The 15,906-nt window shown below is 40.0% G+C and overlaps 1 protein-coding gene across 11 annotated transcripts in view; it reads right to left on the reverse strand.

Moving 5' to 3' along the window:
* The window catches only part of AFF1 (ALF transcription elongation factor 1), a 202,480-nt gene that overhangs the window by 178,913 nt on the left and 7,661 nt on the right, over positions 1 to 15,906 (reverse strand). For all 11 annotated transcript variants that reach the window (XM_017970438.4, XM_078366884.1, XM_078366878.1 and 8 more), the window contains exon 2: positions 7,750 to 7,823. In XM_017970438.4, coding sequence (XP_017825927.3) covers positions 7,750 to 7,787 — 38 coding nt within the window. In that variant the 5' untranslated portion in view covers positions 7,788 to 7,823. The remainder of the gene's footprint in view (positions 1 to 7,749; positions 7,824 to 15,906) is intronic.

A 15,906-nucleotide genomic window follows, 5' to 3' on the forward strand; every position in this document is an offset into this window, starting at 1 on the left:
TCTCCTCCCCCCACTCCCCACCCCCAAAAAAAGGCCAGGCTCAGTGGCTTATGCCTGTAATCCCAGCACTTTAGGAGGCTGAGGTCAGCAGATCACAAGATCAGGAGTTCGAGACCAGCCTGACCAACATGGTGAAACCCATTCTCTACTAAAATTACAAAAGTTAGCTGGGCATGGTAGCGTGTGCCTGTAATCCCAGCTACTCAGGAGGCTGAGGCAGGAGAATCACTTGAACTTGGGAGGTGGAGGTTGCAGCAATGAGCCGAGATCACGCCACTGCACTCCAGCCTGGCCAACAGTGAGACTCTGTTTCAGAAAAAAAAAAAAAAAAGAAAAAAGAAATAAAAACATATGTGGACCATTGTTCATAAAAACAAAAAAGTAGATACTACCTAAATGTCCATTAACTGATGAATAGCACAAAGATTGAACATCTATGCAATGGAATATTATTTAGCAATAAAAAGGACTGCAATTCTGATGCATGCTACTCCATGAATGAATCCTGAAAACTTTATCCTAAGTGAAAGAAGCCATCACAAAAACTTGCATATTGTATGATTGCATTTATATAAAATGTCCAGAATAGGCAAAATTATTAAGGATTAACGGTTACCTGGGGCTGGGAATGAAAATGGGATTAACTGTAAACAGGTGGTTCCATCTAGATGAAAATGTTCTAAAACTGGATTGCAGTAATGGTTGCACAACTCAGTAAAGTTACTAAAAATTAAATTGTATACTTAAAATAGCATGTAAATTACACCTCAATGAAGTTACTTCTGTTTTTTAAAATGACTATGCCACTTGTAGAAGAGTAAGTACTATGCAGCAGTGTCTTCTTATGGGCAAATTTAACTTTCCTTTTGGGAAATAACTAATTCCCCAAAAAAAAATTTTCTTCAGTTCTCAGATAAGTCTGAAACGAAACTCTTTTAAATCCATCAAACTGAGTGACTCATCTTAAACTACATATGACAATGACACATACTTACCAGTTAGCAATTATTTTCTAAAATGAAGGGAAACTAGGTGTTTTGTATAAGAAATATTATTGCACTTGTAAATCAAGCCAGAAACTACTTAACTTGAAAATGCAGGAAACTTTATTTCCCCATTTCACAATTCCAGGTGTGGATTACTTACAATGCCCAGGCCAAACACTGTTTCAGGAAAACATGGCCTACATCCATTAATCTCTCTAGTAAGCATCTGGAAGTTTGGTCCTTGATTTACTTTCACAAAGATCTGTCCATATAATAGGTGTTAATCTGTTTAACACCTTGTAGCTTCCTCACTAATTGAGGACTCTTCTCAATTAGGAGAGTTAAACAGTATTTCAGGCTCTTCTGTGAAAGGAGAGCTTCCAGAGCTATAGTATTCCAATATGATTCAAGGTTCACAAAATCTAATCCCTCAAATCTTCCCAAATACTGAAAAGCATCTCAGTAAATCTCTTAAAACACTTTAGTACCCACTCTTAATGGTAGAAGACAATAAAATCATGTCCCACCCATTTGGTGTTATAGCCTAAAATGATATTTCTTTCATTCTTATGGTTTACCTTAACATGGTTTTCCCAGTCCTCAAGTAAAAAATTTCCCAGAATATACCCCAACTTTACCCTCTTGCTTCAATTACTTGGGTCCAATTGGAGAAGAATATAATTTAGCACACACTTTGCAAAAATTAATTTTAGTTTCAAGATTCCAAAGAGAAAATGAGACATTTTAAGCAGTTGATACAAAAGAGTAAGAAGGGGAACATGTCAGTGAAGTGGCAAAAGGACACATTCTCTCCTTTAATAATGAAAAAGAAATTAGTTCAAGCATAGCAAAAGCACTATTCAAAGATGAAGCAATTTAAAATTTAGCATTAATCTGAACAATTTATTCAGTTAATGATAGTTCATTAGCCCTGATCAGTATGAACCTCTTCTTCAAGTGGTACTTGGGTTGACTTTGAAGGAGAAGTAAAATCCTAGACACTGCTTTCCTTCTCGATCAAAATAATGTAAATAATGCTTATTGGTTTTTCCACTCATATTGTCATTTTAAAGACAAAGCTTGCAAGGGTACACACAAATAATCATAAAATAACATATGCTATCAATCTGGACAATTTAAAATCAAAAACAAAGAATAGCTGAAGGGTGCAGAGATAAAGCAAAGAGAATGGATAATTACATTATCATTTTAGACTGTGAGAAGTTGATGAGAAAAGAATGTAAAAGGTAAAGTTATAATATATTAATATAAAATGTATGATAAAGATATTTAGATATATTAAACAGAAGAAATAAAAATACAGCATGGGCTTGAACTGCACAAGTCCATTGACATGTAGATTTTCTTCCACCTCAGAGACATTAAGACTTTACTCTTTCTCTCAGCATCAAGAGGATGAGAATGAACAGTGGTGACTTTTAAGGGAGGTAGTAGTGGAAAGAAGACAGGAGGGGAGTTCTAGAGAACTGGTCTTTATCTGTTACAGAAGTGTGTTTATGAAAAAACACTAAACGGCCAGGTGCAGTCGCTCATGCCTTGAATCCCAGCACTTTAGGAGGCTGAGGCGGGTGGATCGGGAGGTCAGGAGATTGAGACCATTCTGGTCAACATGGTAAACCCTGTCTCTACCAAAAATACAAAGGGCATGGTGGCGCATGCCTATAATCCCAGCCACTCAGAATGCTGAGGCAGGAGAATCACTTGAACCAGGGGGTTGGACTGCACTCCAGCCTGGTGACATAGCGAGACTCCATCACAAAAAGAAAAGAAAAGAGAAAGAGAGGGAGAGAGAGAGAGAGAAGGAAATAAAGAGGGGAGGGAGGGAGAGAGAGAGAAAGAAAAGAGAAAGAAAGAAAGAAAGAAAGAAAGAAAGAAAGAAAGAAAGAAAGAAAGAAAGAAGGCAAGAAAGCAAGAAAGCCCCCTAAACTAGGCTGGGTGTGGTGGTTCATGCCTGTAATCCCAGCACTTTGGGAGGCAGAGGCAGGCAGATCGCCTGAGGTCAGGAGTTTGAGACCAGCCTGGCCAACAGGGAGAAACCCTGCTTCTACTAAAAAAAAAGTATAAAATTAGCTGGGTGTGGTGGCATGTGCCTGTAATCCCAGCTACTTGGGAGGCTGAGACAGAAGAATCACTTGAACCCAGGAGGCAGAGGTTGTAGTGAGCCAAGATGGCACCATTACATTTCAGTCTGGGCAATAAGAACAAAACTCCATTGAAAAGCAAAGAAAGTAAAAGAAAGAAAAGAGAAAAAGACAAAGAAAAGAAAGTGCACTAAACTGTACTAAGAATGTTTGCCTTTTTCAGTCTGTTATACTCCAATAACAATTTTTAGAAAGAACTATTAAAGGAGGGAGGGGATGGAAGGTGGAAGAAATACAAGTGAGTTCAAATTCAACAGTGTCAAGTGCTGATAAATCTGGAAGTCACAGAATAAGCTTATTATTTGTAAGAACTAAAACAAATATTGTCTTTGCACATTACATTAATATTCTGTCCATGCTTATGACTTTTGATAGCCCTGAGCAAAGTAAGGGTACACACTCAGACTTTAATTTAGTTTGAATGATTAGAGCTACATACTCAATACACATCTGTTTCCTTTGTAAATATGTCCTAGTCCTGGACCAGTTCCACATGAATTTGATGTTTTTTTTTTTTCTGGGCAACTAAAAAATTAAATACCTATCATGATTAAACATTTAAACAAGTGAGCTATTGATGTGTATTAAAAGTAGAGCTATTTAAAGGCTACCAGAGGTTTACCACTTGTACTAGGTACTAAAATTAAAAGGACCATACTGGGGAGGTGAGGAGCTAGAAATTAGAAAAGTAACAAATAATAAAAACAGCTCTGTAATTGCTAGAATGTTACTACAAGGGGTAGTTACCCATCCAAACTTAATAATTAGCAAAACCAAAAAACATATATAAGTAATATAAAATATCTTTTTTATTTAAGTTCTGGGATACACGTGCAGAATGTGCAGGTTTGTTACATAGTTATACCCATGTCGTGGTGGTTTGCCGCATCTATCAACCCATTATCTAGGTTTTAAGCTATAGTATCTTTTTAATCATGCCAAAAATAATACTTTTACCCACTATAATTGATTCATCTACCAGAAATAACACAGGATCCAACATCAATAACTAAGCCCTTTTGAACACTCAGACCTCCACAAAAATCTTACAACTGAAATGTAAAATTTCTTCAACTCCCTTAAATTTTCACCAATCTGATATCTACATTTTTAAAGGAGGACCTATTAATAGCCTACAGTAGTCAACTCTCTCTAACTGATGAATTCAAAGGGATTCTAATCAAAATGCCAACAATAATTTTTCTAGAAAATAAATTACTTCAGAGTACACTGAGAAGCATAATGAAATAAGAATAGCGATGAAAACTCTAAAAATGAGAATTACAGAGAATCTGCCTGAATATTAAGACATATAAAGATACAGTGAAACCATATGCCACAGTTGCCAAAAGACTCATCAATAGAGTAAAAGACAGTTCAACAACAGACTCAAGACTGTGATAAAATTTAGACACAGCATTTGAATCTGTGGAGAAAAGATAGTTGATTTAATAAATAATGTAAAACAATTGTCTAGCTTTTTGCTAACAACAACAACAACAACAAAAGGTTCCCTAACACCCCCCCATCTTTACCTTTTCTTATTAATATGAAAATGTACCACATATGTTCAAGTTAATTACATATGGACCAAAATACTAAAAAGTCAAAGATGTAAAATGGGTTGCAAGTTAAGAGAGTCAAGCAGCTAACTAAATGTGTGGATCTGGCTGTGCAGAGAACTATAATGAACAGGAAATTGTCAGTGCTTTCTCAACTTTTTTTTTTTTTTTACATCAAGTCTGTGGGGCAAACGGACAAAGCAAATGTCTGTAGGAGGAAATTAGATAGGAGCTCTGGCTGACCTTTAGGCTGGGGGGGAATCAACATCAGGGCACACCTGAAAAGCATTTGATGGCATACCACTTGGGAAGTTCTGAATTAGAAAGCCTGTGTTCTGCTTAAAAGAGCTGAAGCTATTCAATTCTGTCTGAGCATTGCTACATGGCAATGCAAGCCCAGCGTTGCCAAATCTTAAATTTTTCATGAGACAATAAAAGATTGTTAGGTAAAAAACACTGGCAGATAATTTCTTTCAGAATTCTGTTACAGGCCAACCAAAACCCATATGTTGACCAGATCCGTCCCACAGGCCACCAGCTTACAAATTCTGATTTAAATGCAAAAAATGAAATAGTACAAGTGCCAGCAAAGAACACATGCCATTATTTTCACAATCTTGGAGTAGGAGAAACCTTTCCAAGCACAATCAAAGCCAGAATCCATAAAGGACAAGACACTCAACTACATAAAAAAGTAAAATGTATGTGACACCCAACATTATGAATAAACCTAAAGACAAATGACAACAGCTTTCCCCCAGGCTCTAGCAGAATATGAATTGCAGCAGCTGGGGTCAATGGTCTTCCCTTCCGTGAGGGGAGAGAGTATACCAAGTTTAACAGCCCCACAATGATGACCAGGAATTGAATAATTTCCTAAATAAACCAGAAATGGGAAAAGGTAGAACATTTGGGATAGTCCACAATTGCAGCCACCATCATCTGTTCTGCTGCATTATAAATATTAGTTGAATAAGTCTGAGTCTACATTTCTTATACTTTAATGTTTTTATTTTTTAGACTAGTCAAATGCAGTAGCAAGAAGAGAGAAAAGAATTCTATCATAAATAGAAATTAAGGCATGGTGGCTCACATTTGTAATTCTAGCACTTTGGAATGCCGAGGCAGGTGGATCACCTGAGGTCAGGAGTTTGAGACCAGCCTGGCCAACATGGTAAAACCCCATCTCTACTAAAAATACAAAACTTAGCTGGGTGTGGTGGCATGTGCCTGTAGTCCCAGCTACCTGGGAGGCTGAGGCAGCAGAATCAAGCCAAGATCACACTACTGCACTCCAGCCCGAGCAACAGGAGTGAAACTCTGTCTGTACAAAATAAAATAGGCCAGGTGAGTGGCTCATGCCTATAATCCCAGCACTTTGGGGGACCCAGGTGGGAGGATCACAATGTCAGGAGTTTGAGACCAGCCTGGCCAATATGGTGAAACCCTGTCTCTACCAAAAATAGAAAAATTAGCTGGGCTTGATGGCACATGCCTGTAGTCCCAGCTGGTCAGGAGACTGAGGCAGGAAAATCGCATGAATCCGGGAGGCAGAGGTTGCAGTGATCTGAGATAGAGCCACTGCACTCCAGCCTGGGTAACAGAGTAAGACTTTGTCTCAAAAAAATAAAACAAAATAAATAACTAGAAATTATGATAAAAGTAACAATAAAAAAAAAACAACTCTGTAATTGCTAGAATGTTACTACAAGGGATAGTAGTAACATTAAAAAACATTTAATAGGCCAGGTGTGGTGGCTCATGCCTGTAATTCCAGCACTTTGGGAGGCAGATCATCTGAGGTCAGGAGTTCAAGACCAGCCTGGCTGAGATTGTAAAACCCCGTCTTAAAAAAAAAAAAAATTTAATCATCAGCCAGGCATAGTGGCTCACCTGTAATCCCTGTACTTTGGGAGGCTGAGGCAGGCAGATCATGAGGTCAGGAGTTCAAGACCAGCCTGACCAACATGGTGAAACACCACCTCTACCAAAAATACAAAAAAAAAAAAAAAAAAATTAGCTGGACAAGGTGGCACCTTCCTGTAATCCCAGCTACTCAGGAGGCTGAGGCAGGAGAATTGCTTGAGATGGGACCCAGGAAGCAGAGGTTGCAGTAAGCCGAGATCATACCACTGCACTCCAGTCTGGACTACAGAGCGAGACTCCAACTCAAAAAAAAAAAAAGTATGTTTTTGGTCAGGCATGGTGGCTCATGGCTGTAATCCCAGCACTTTGGGAGGCCAAGGCAGTAGGATCACTCTGAGGTCAGAGGTTCCAGATCAGCCTGGCCAACATGGTGAATCCCAGCTACTTGAAAAGCTGAGGAAGGAGAATCACTTGAACCTGGCAGAAGGAGGTTGCTTGCAGTCAACTGAGATCACACCACTGCACTCCAGCCCAGGCAACAGAGTGAGACTGCATCTCAAAAAATGATAATAATAATAATGTTTTTGAATAGATAATAGTTTAAATAAAAACTAATCAGTGATAATAACAATTCTTTCTGGATGTCAAATGAGTTATTGTTTAAAACTGCTTCAAAATGTTAATATGATCCCCTCAATCAATGATGATCAATTAGCATATGCAAGAAGGCACTAAACTGTGTGCAGAGTTTGAGGAAGAGATGTGAAAGGGACAAAATACAAATATGAAGGAATTCCATCCTTCATGGCTCTCATAATGAGGTGGATTTATTTATTTATTTCAAGCACAGGCTGAACAGGTATACACTTTCCCCAAATCAGTGCAATCTTGTTATCTTCAGTGCAGCATTAGAATGCTGATTTAGTCATTTAAATTAACATCCACACTTTAAAGAAATGAGTTAAGAGACTCAGAGATTGCTAGATTTAAAATAAAATACGTATCCAGTCCAACAAGTTTGACTTTATGTAGAGAAAACTGAAAATTTCAAACATTTTCCTGCAACAGTGAGGTCTTAAGTTGCAAAAATGAAAAAGATCAAACTCATTCATTGAAAAGTGGATTATAAAATTAAATATCACCATGTCTTTGAATCAAAGATTCCACACTTACTTGCTACCACTGCTGTTGACTCTTTCCGTAAACGCCATTGCTTCCAGTCAGTGGAAAGTGGCAAGTTTGTTCATCTGAAAGAGAAACGAACAGTAGCCTGTGAACATTAGCCTATGAGTAAATTCATGGGTACACATGACCTGTAAGAAACCTTACTGGAGACAGAATTCAAAATTCTCATTTGAATTAGAAAATGGTTCTTCAATTCCCAAGTTTCATGAACAAACTATCTAGCATGTATTAAAGCTCAACTGCACTTTTAACTTTGAGGCTGCTTCTCAAAGCCATCTCAGCAAGAAAACAATATGCATAAGTTACCACGAGGAGGAGGGGGAGGAGGAAAGGAAATACCATTCCCCTGGTGCCTGCTTTGTGCCAAGCATTGTGTTAAATATAAATAAGCCCTTTTAAAAATGACACTTCATTAACACATTACAATAAAGTTGCAAGGCAGATATTAATATCCCATTTTATAGATAAGAAAATTAAGACTCAAAATCATAAAGAAAAAAAAAAAAGAAAATGGAGACTCAGTTTTAAGTAATCTGCCTAAGATCACAGGTTGTGTCATCATCCTCACTAGAATTAAAAGGAAGAAAAGGTAAGAGTGTTGAGTATGCAAGAGAAAGGAAATCAACAGGTCATCTTCACATAAGAATGCAACACTTAACAAGAAAGTGGGTCCCGGTAACAACTAGTCTTAAGATTTTACTTCCACTTATAAAAGATACTTAATCAAAAAAATAAAAATAAACTGTTGAGTATTCTCTCAAAACAAGACTGAATTTTGGGGGGAAAATTATTGTCCATTACTATTCAATCTGGGCAGCTATCTTGTGTGACTCTGGAAATAGCCCCTCTTTATAGTTAACATTGTCTACAGCTGTTTCCTTTTCCCTCTCTAGTGAGTATTTAGAAATTGACTACACTTATCCTAACTTGCATTAAATAGTTTTACTTTCCAAGCATCCTTAAGGCAAAGATATGTTACTAAATTATCTTAGTGCAGATTTGACAAACCATTTGATACAAATGGAAACATTAAATTTGTAATCATTTCAACTTGCCTGCTAAGAGACTGTTACAACTTTGGCTGAGGTTGAAACACTGAATATAGTCCTTCTTAGCTCTATTCTTACTCCTGATAAGGTCTTTTATCTTCCTCTCCAGGAAATTTAAATTGCTGACTTGCTAACTACAATGTGTCCATACTAGCAGACATAATTTGTCACTCTACCTCCTCTCTCAGAAGATTGTAACATGGATGTTGCAAATATTCTAGTTACACTAGCAGAGAGCTACCTTTTTCAGGGTCAAACATGTTTTAGAGTCACTCCTCTGACTAGCAATAGTGGCACCCTAGGCAAGTTTTCTCAGTTCTCCAACTCAATCCCCCTCTTCTCCCTCCCCTTCTCTCACCACTTAATATCTCTGACATTCTCCTTTTTTTTCTTTCTCCGAATCCCTCACTCTACTCCAGCCTGCCTTTACTGCTCACACTTTCTCTCCCTTTACTTGCAGGCACACAGTAAGTGATCAATAAAACACTATTGTATTCCTGTTGGCATTATTCTTCATAATACCTCTGTAGAGGCATGGTAGCTCCCCACATGACCCTCCCAATGAAGACGCTCAACTTGCTTACAACTCAACAGTACCCACCCCTATAGCTCTTTGATAGATAGTAGTAACAGTAGGAAAGGAGGCAAATTGGCCTGTTCGGTGGATATCAATCTGAAAGGGGTCCTGAGTTCACTTGTTTGTTCACTGACTCACAGAACCAGTAAATGTATCCTAAGCATTTGCTCTAAACCAGGTACTAAGAATAAAGAGAGTGGGCCAGGTGTGGTTGTGCTGGCTCAGGCCCATAATCCCAGCACTTTGGGGGCCAGGGTAGGCTGAATGTTTGAGCTCAGGAGTGCAACACCAGCCTGGGCAACATGGAAAGACCCCATCTCTACTAAAAATAATAAGTAAACAAATAAAGTAGCTGGGTGTGGTGGTGCATGCCTGTGGTCCTAGCTACTCTACTTAGAAAGCTGAGATTGGAGGGCTGCTTGAGCAGGGATGTGGATGGGTGTGGATGGGGTGGGGTGGGGGGATGATGTAGGTTGCAGTGAGCTAAGATTGTGCCATTGCCCTCCAGCCTGGATAAACACAGCAATGCCCTGTCTCGGAAAAAACAACAACAACAAAAAAATTAAAAAAATAGAGTGAAGAAAAGATTCTTGCTACCACTGAGCTTACATACTACAGAAGGTAAGCAAAAACATGTTCAGTAAAATATATAGATGTTAGAAAAGCAAAATGGGAGTACAGAGTGCCAGAGAAGAATCAAGGTAGGGTATTGCAGTTTTATGTAGGGTGGTCAGAGAACACAACATTTGAACAAAGACTTAAAATGAGGAGCAAGCCGTGGAAATCTGCAGTGAAAAAGAGTCCTAGAGACTAATAAGTAGACATCTGAAGGAGTGAGCAACCCCCTAGGTCTCACCACTCAGGGGCACTACATTCTTGGGTAGGTGAGTGGGGTTCAAAGTGAAAGAGACCACAGTTTCCAAGGAATCCAGCCCCTGGACACAGCCAGGGACCTGTCTGTGCAACTAAAACCCTTCACTTTGCTAGGAGGCTTGATCTTTTCCATAGAGGGAGACAGGGGCAGGAAGACTGCATCATCAAATTACTGACTGATATCTCTGTTATGTCTCACAAAAAACACCAGAGTCAGAGGGTGATGTGTGATTTCCACAGCTGTTAAGAAGAGGCCATGCAACTCAGATATATACTACAATACATTATGAATGTTAGGTTATGTTAAGTTTGAATGTTGGCCTATCATAGTCAGGAAATTATTATTCTAAACCACCACTAAGAAAGAAATTTGCCATTTCTTCAGTTTAGCAATTTTCCTTTAAGGAATCATTCTTTAAAATATAGTCATATGTGGCTGGGCGAGGTGGCTCACACCTGTAATCCCAGCACTTTGAGAGACCGAGGTGGGTGGATCACCTGAGATTAGGAGTTCAAGATCAGCCTGATCAACAAGGAGAAACCCTGTCTCTACTAAAAATACAAAATTAGCTGGGTGTGGTGGTACATGCCTGTAATCCCAGCTACTTGGGAGGCTGAGTCAGGAGAATCACTTGAACCCAGGAGATGGAGGTTACGGTGAGCCACTATCATGTCATTGCACTCCAGCCTAGGCAACAAAAGTGAAACTCCATCTCAAAAATAATGATAAAAAAATAGGCCGGGCGCGGTGGCTCACGCCTATAACCCCAGCACTTCCGGAGGCCGAGGCGGGTGGATCACGAGGTCAAAAGATCGAGACCATCCTGGTCAACAAGGTGAAACCCTGTCTCTACTAAAAATACAAAAATTAGCTGGGCATGGTGGTGCGCACCTGGAGTCCCAGCTATTTGAGAAGCTGAGGCAGGAGAATTGCTTGAACCCATGAGGCAGAGGTTGCGGTGAGCCGAGATCGTGCCATTGCACTCCAGTCTGGGTGACAACAGTGAAACTCTGTCTCAAAAAATAATAATAAATAATAAATAATGATAAAAAAATAAAATATAATCACATGTGTACAAGGAGGTATATGCAAAATACTGTTTGTAAGAGTAAGAAAACTGGTAACAACCTAGTACATATCATCAAAAAAAAATGGCTAAATCAATTATGATACACCATAATGAGATGCCTTATAACATAAAAAAGAACCATAGGTTTATCTAAGCAAGACCCAAATAAAATGAACAATGTGAGCCAATTTTTTTATGCTGTATTATGTTTAAGTTTATACATACATACAAAGTTTGGAATAACATATACCAAACTGTTAATAGTAGCTTTCTGGAAAGGGAAGAGATTTGGTGAAGAGGCCAGAGCAGGAGATGTGAAAGGGATTTTCATCTTTTATTCTGCAAGCTATCAATCTTTCATTATAATCCTCCATAGGCCAAGCATGGTGGCTCATGCCTGTAATCCCAACACTTGGGGAGGCTGAGGTAGGAGGATTGCTTAAGCCCAAGAGTTCAAGATCAGCCCTAGCAACACAGTGACACACTGTCTCTACAAAAACATTGAAAAATTAGCTAGGCATGCTGCATGGTGGCACATGCCTGTAGTCCTAACTACTCAGGAGGCTGAGGCAGGAGGATTGGTTGAGCCCAGGAAGCGGGAAGCTGCCATGATCTGTGATCTGTGCCACTACACTGCAGCCTGAGTAACAGAGCAAGACCCTGTCTCAAAAAAAAAAAAAAAAAAAGGCAAAAGGCCAGGCAAGCTGGCACATGTCTGTGGTCCCAGCTACTCAAAAGACTGAGGTGGGAGGGTAGCTTGTACCCAGCAGGTGGAGGCTACAGTGAGCTGTGATCACACCACTGCACTCTAGCCTGTGTGAAAATGCAAGGCCCTGCCTCACAAAAAAAAAAAAAAAAAAGAAAGAAAGAAAGAAAGAAAAAGGAAAAGAAAATAGGGAAGATACTAACTTGGTTCTATTTAAAAACAAAGTAGTGTTGTATACCAGAAAGAAGCTAGGCGCAAGTGAGCTGCATGATCACCTTGGACAAGTTAAGTTCTATCAGCCTCAGTGCCCCATGTGTAAAATGGACAGCTTCCTACCTTCCAGAGAACTCAGAAGCATAGATTATACCACCTCACTAAAATACCTAACACACTGACACAAAGTAGCAGCTATATCCATGTTAATTTTTTTTTTTTTTTTTTTTTTTTTTTGAGACAGAGCCCAGGCTGGAGTGCAATGGCACAATCTTACAACTTCCACCTCCTGGGTTCAAACAATTCTCATACCTCAGCCTCCCGAGTAGCTGGGATTACAGGTGCCCACCACCACGCCCAGCTGATTTTTGTATTTTTAGTGGAGACAAGGTTTCACTATGTTGGTCAAGCTGGTCTCAAACTCCTGACCTCGTGATTTACCCACCTCAGCCTCCCAAACCGCTGGGATTACAGGTGTGAGCCATTGGGCCCAGCCCCACATTAAATTTTATGTGAATGATGCAGACTTTATTTTAGAATGTTCCATGGCAGGAATGTACATTACTATCTAAGTGACCCTTCTATAGTCCTTCTACCCTCTCTTGCTAACCCAATTAAATATTATTTTTAAAAAATGGCCAGGCGTGGTGGCTCACGCCTATAATCCCAGCACTTTGGGAGGCCAAGGCAGGTGGATCACGGGGTCAAGAGATCAAGACCATCTTGGTTAACATGGTGAAACCCCAACTCACTAAAAATACAAAAAATTAGCTGGGCGTGGTGGTGCATACCTGTTATCCCAGCTACTCAGGAGGCTGAGGCAGGAGAATTGCCTGAACCCAGGAGGCAGAGATTACAGTGAGCAGAGATCACGCCATTGCACTCTAGCCTGGGTGACAAGAGCAAAACTCCGTCTCAAAAAAAAAAAAAAAAAAGTTAAAATGTCATGTGTATCAAACTGCCTTTCTTCCCCTAATAGATAAAATAATTCACAATTCAAGAGTGTGTGTATATATATGTGTGTGTGTGAGTATATACACATATGTAAGTTTTACGGACACTCACCCCACTTACATACATAAATAGAGAAAAAGGGAGAAGATGAATATAAAAAAATGACTCAAGAATTTTCAGCCGGGCGTGATCGCTCACACTTGTAATCCCAGCACTTTGGGAGGCTGAGGCTGGCAGATCACGAGGTCAGGAGTTTGAGACCAACCTGACCAACATGGTAAAACCCCATCTCTACCAAAAATACAAAAAGTAGCCAGGTGTGGTGGCATGCACCTTATAATTCCAGCTACTTGGAAGGCTGAGGCAGGAGAATCACTTGAACCCAGGAGGCAGAGGCTGCAGAGAGCTGAGATAACGTCATTGCACTTCAGCCTGGGTGACAGAGCAAGACTCCACCTCAAAAAAAAAAAAAAAGGTATTTTCAAATATTCTGTTCACTTAAGTCATTGTTTCCAAACCTAGCACACATACTCTGGGGAACCTACTCTCAAAAATCTTCATGACCTGCTGGTATAAGGTGAATGAGATATCTCATTCACATTCAATGCATGAAGAGAAGAGGAAGGTGTAGCTGTGCCTACCACATTTGTCAATTTTTGTCAAAAATGGGAAATCCTTCCCAAAAATGTTGACTATCAAAAAACCAGAACTAGGTCACCTGGGCTCTTCTAGCTTTAAAGGAAGCAGCTAGCTATAAGACCTTGAGAAAATTATTCTTCTTCTCTAAGGCCTCAGCTTTCTCATCAGTAATATGGGGCTTCATGGGATTGTTGTCAAGTTACATAAAACAGTGTTTGTAAAGTTTGAGCACAATGACTGGCTCATAGTAAACATTCACTAAATGGTAGTAGTTGTTCTAGTTATTTTTTTTGGCTGGACAAACCATGTGCTCAGGCAACTCCATACATTGGGGAAGTCTTCTTTTTTCTTTTTTTGATACAGGGTCTCACTCTGTCACTCAGGCTGGAGTGCAGTGGCACAGTCATGGCTCACTGCAATGTCCACCTTCTGGGCTCAAGCAAACCTCCCACCTCAGCCTTCAGAGTAGCTGGGACTACAGATGTGTGCCAACAGCCTGGCTAATTTTTGTATTTTTTGTAGAGACAGGAGTTTACCATCTTGCCCAAGCTGGTTCCAAAAATGCTGGGATTACAGATGTGAGTGACTAGGAAGCTTTCAACTGGACAAACAGCCTAGGAAGCTTTCAACTGTACAAACAGAGTAAGTAGTTCCCCAGTCTCAGGACCACAATCTAGTTTCCAAAGAAGAATATGAGAAAAACTACTCTGTCCAAAGACCAGAGGCCTCTACGCTGGTTAGTCCCTCGCCATCTATACTTCTCCTTTACCGACACATACCTTCCAGGAGTAACAGTCTCTTGGCAACAGGCAGTGTGTCAGGGATAAGACATGTGTTATACATTCTATTTTAGTCTGATTCTCCAGAACTCTGCCCCAAGTAAAGAGATCTACCCCTGGGAGAGATCATAATCTCCCAGAACCCCAAACTGACCTGATCATCTACAGTTCCTCTAAGCTCTCCAATACCATATAAACCTCACAAGCTCAGAAATCCATAAAGGAATACAATTTCCTCTATCTCTTCTCCACTTTGAAGTTTTGTTCAATGGGGTTCTGCTGCTACACTATACTCAAGTATACATCCCACATATTGTTGGCTCCCTCTGGTCATTAGGTGCTCAGCTCATTGATACATTCTCAAAGAGGCCTTCCCTGGCTCTCAAAGCTAATGTAACAGTGCTGTGCCCTCAATGACTCTCTCCAGCCAACTCATAACTCTCAACTCCATTTTGCTTATTATATGGGTTAGGAATGTATTTAGCTGCAAGTAACAACTACTTCAATTAATAGAGATTTATGTTTCTCCTACAGCAAGTCTAGAAGAGGGTAGCTACTGGCATGGTGTTAGCTATGCAAAGAGGGCATCAAGAACTCTGGCTTTTTCTGCTCTGCCTATTTAGTGTGTTGTCTTTATGCTTGTCACCTTATGGTACATCTTATGGTACATCCTATGAATGAGATATCTCAGCTAGGCACAGTGGCTCACACCTGTAATCCCAGCACTTTGGAAGGCCGAGGTGGGCAGATCATCTGAGGTCAGGAGTTCAAAACCAGCCTGGCCAACATGATGAAAGCCCATTTCTAAATAAAAAAATAAAAAGAGGGCCGGTGCAGTGGCTCACACCTGTAATCCCAGCACTTTGGGAGGCTGAGGTCAAGAGATTGAGACCATCCTGATCGACTTGGTGAAACCCCGTCTCTACTAAAAATACAAAAAATTAGCTGGGCATGGTGGCATGTGCCTGTAATCCCAGCTACTCAGGAGGCCGAGGCAGGAGAATTGCCTGAACCTAGGAGGCAGAAGTTGTAGTGAGCTGAGATCGCACCATTGCACTGCAGCCTGGGTAAGAAGAGCAAAACTCTGTCTCAAAAATAAATAAATAAGAAAATAAAAAAGATGAATGAGATCTCTCATTCACATTCAATGCAAGAAGAAGAGAGGAGGAAGGTGTGGCTGTGCCTGCCATCTTTGTCTATTTCTGTCAGAAATGGAAAATTCTTCCCCAAAATGTTGACTTTCAAAAAACCAGAACTAGGTCACTTAGGCTCCTCTATCTTTAAA

This window comes from Callithrix jacchus, chromosome 3 (genome assembly GCF_049354715.1).
Source record: "Callithrix jacchus isolate 240 chromosome 3, calJac240_pri, whole genome shotgun sequence".
In the NCBI taxonomy this organism is placed as follows: Eukaryota; Metazoa; Chordata; class Mammalia; order Primates; family Cebidae; genus Callithrix; species Callithrix jacchus.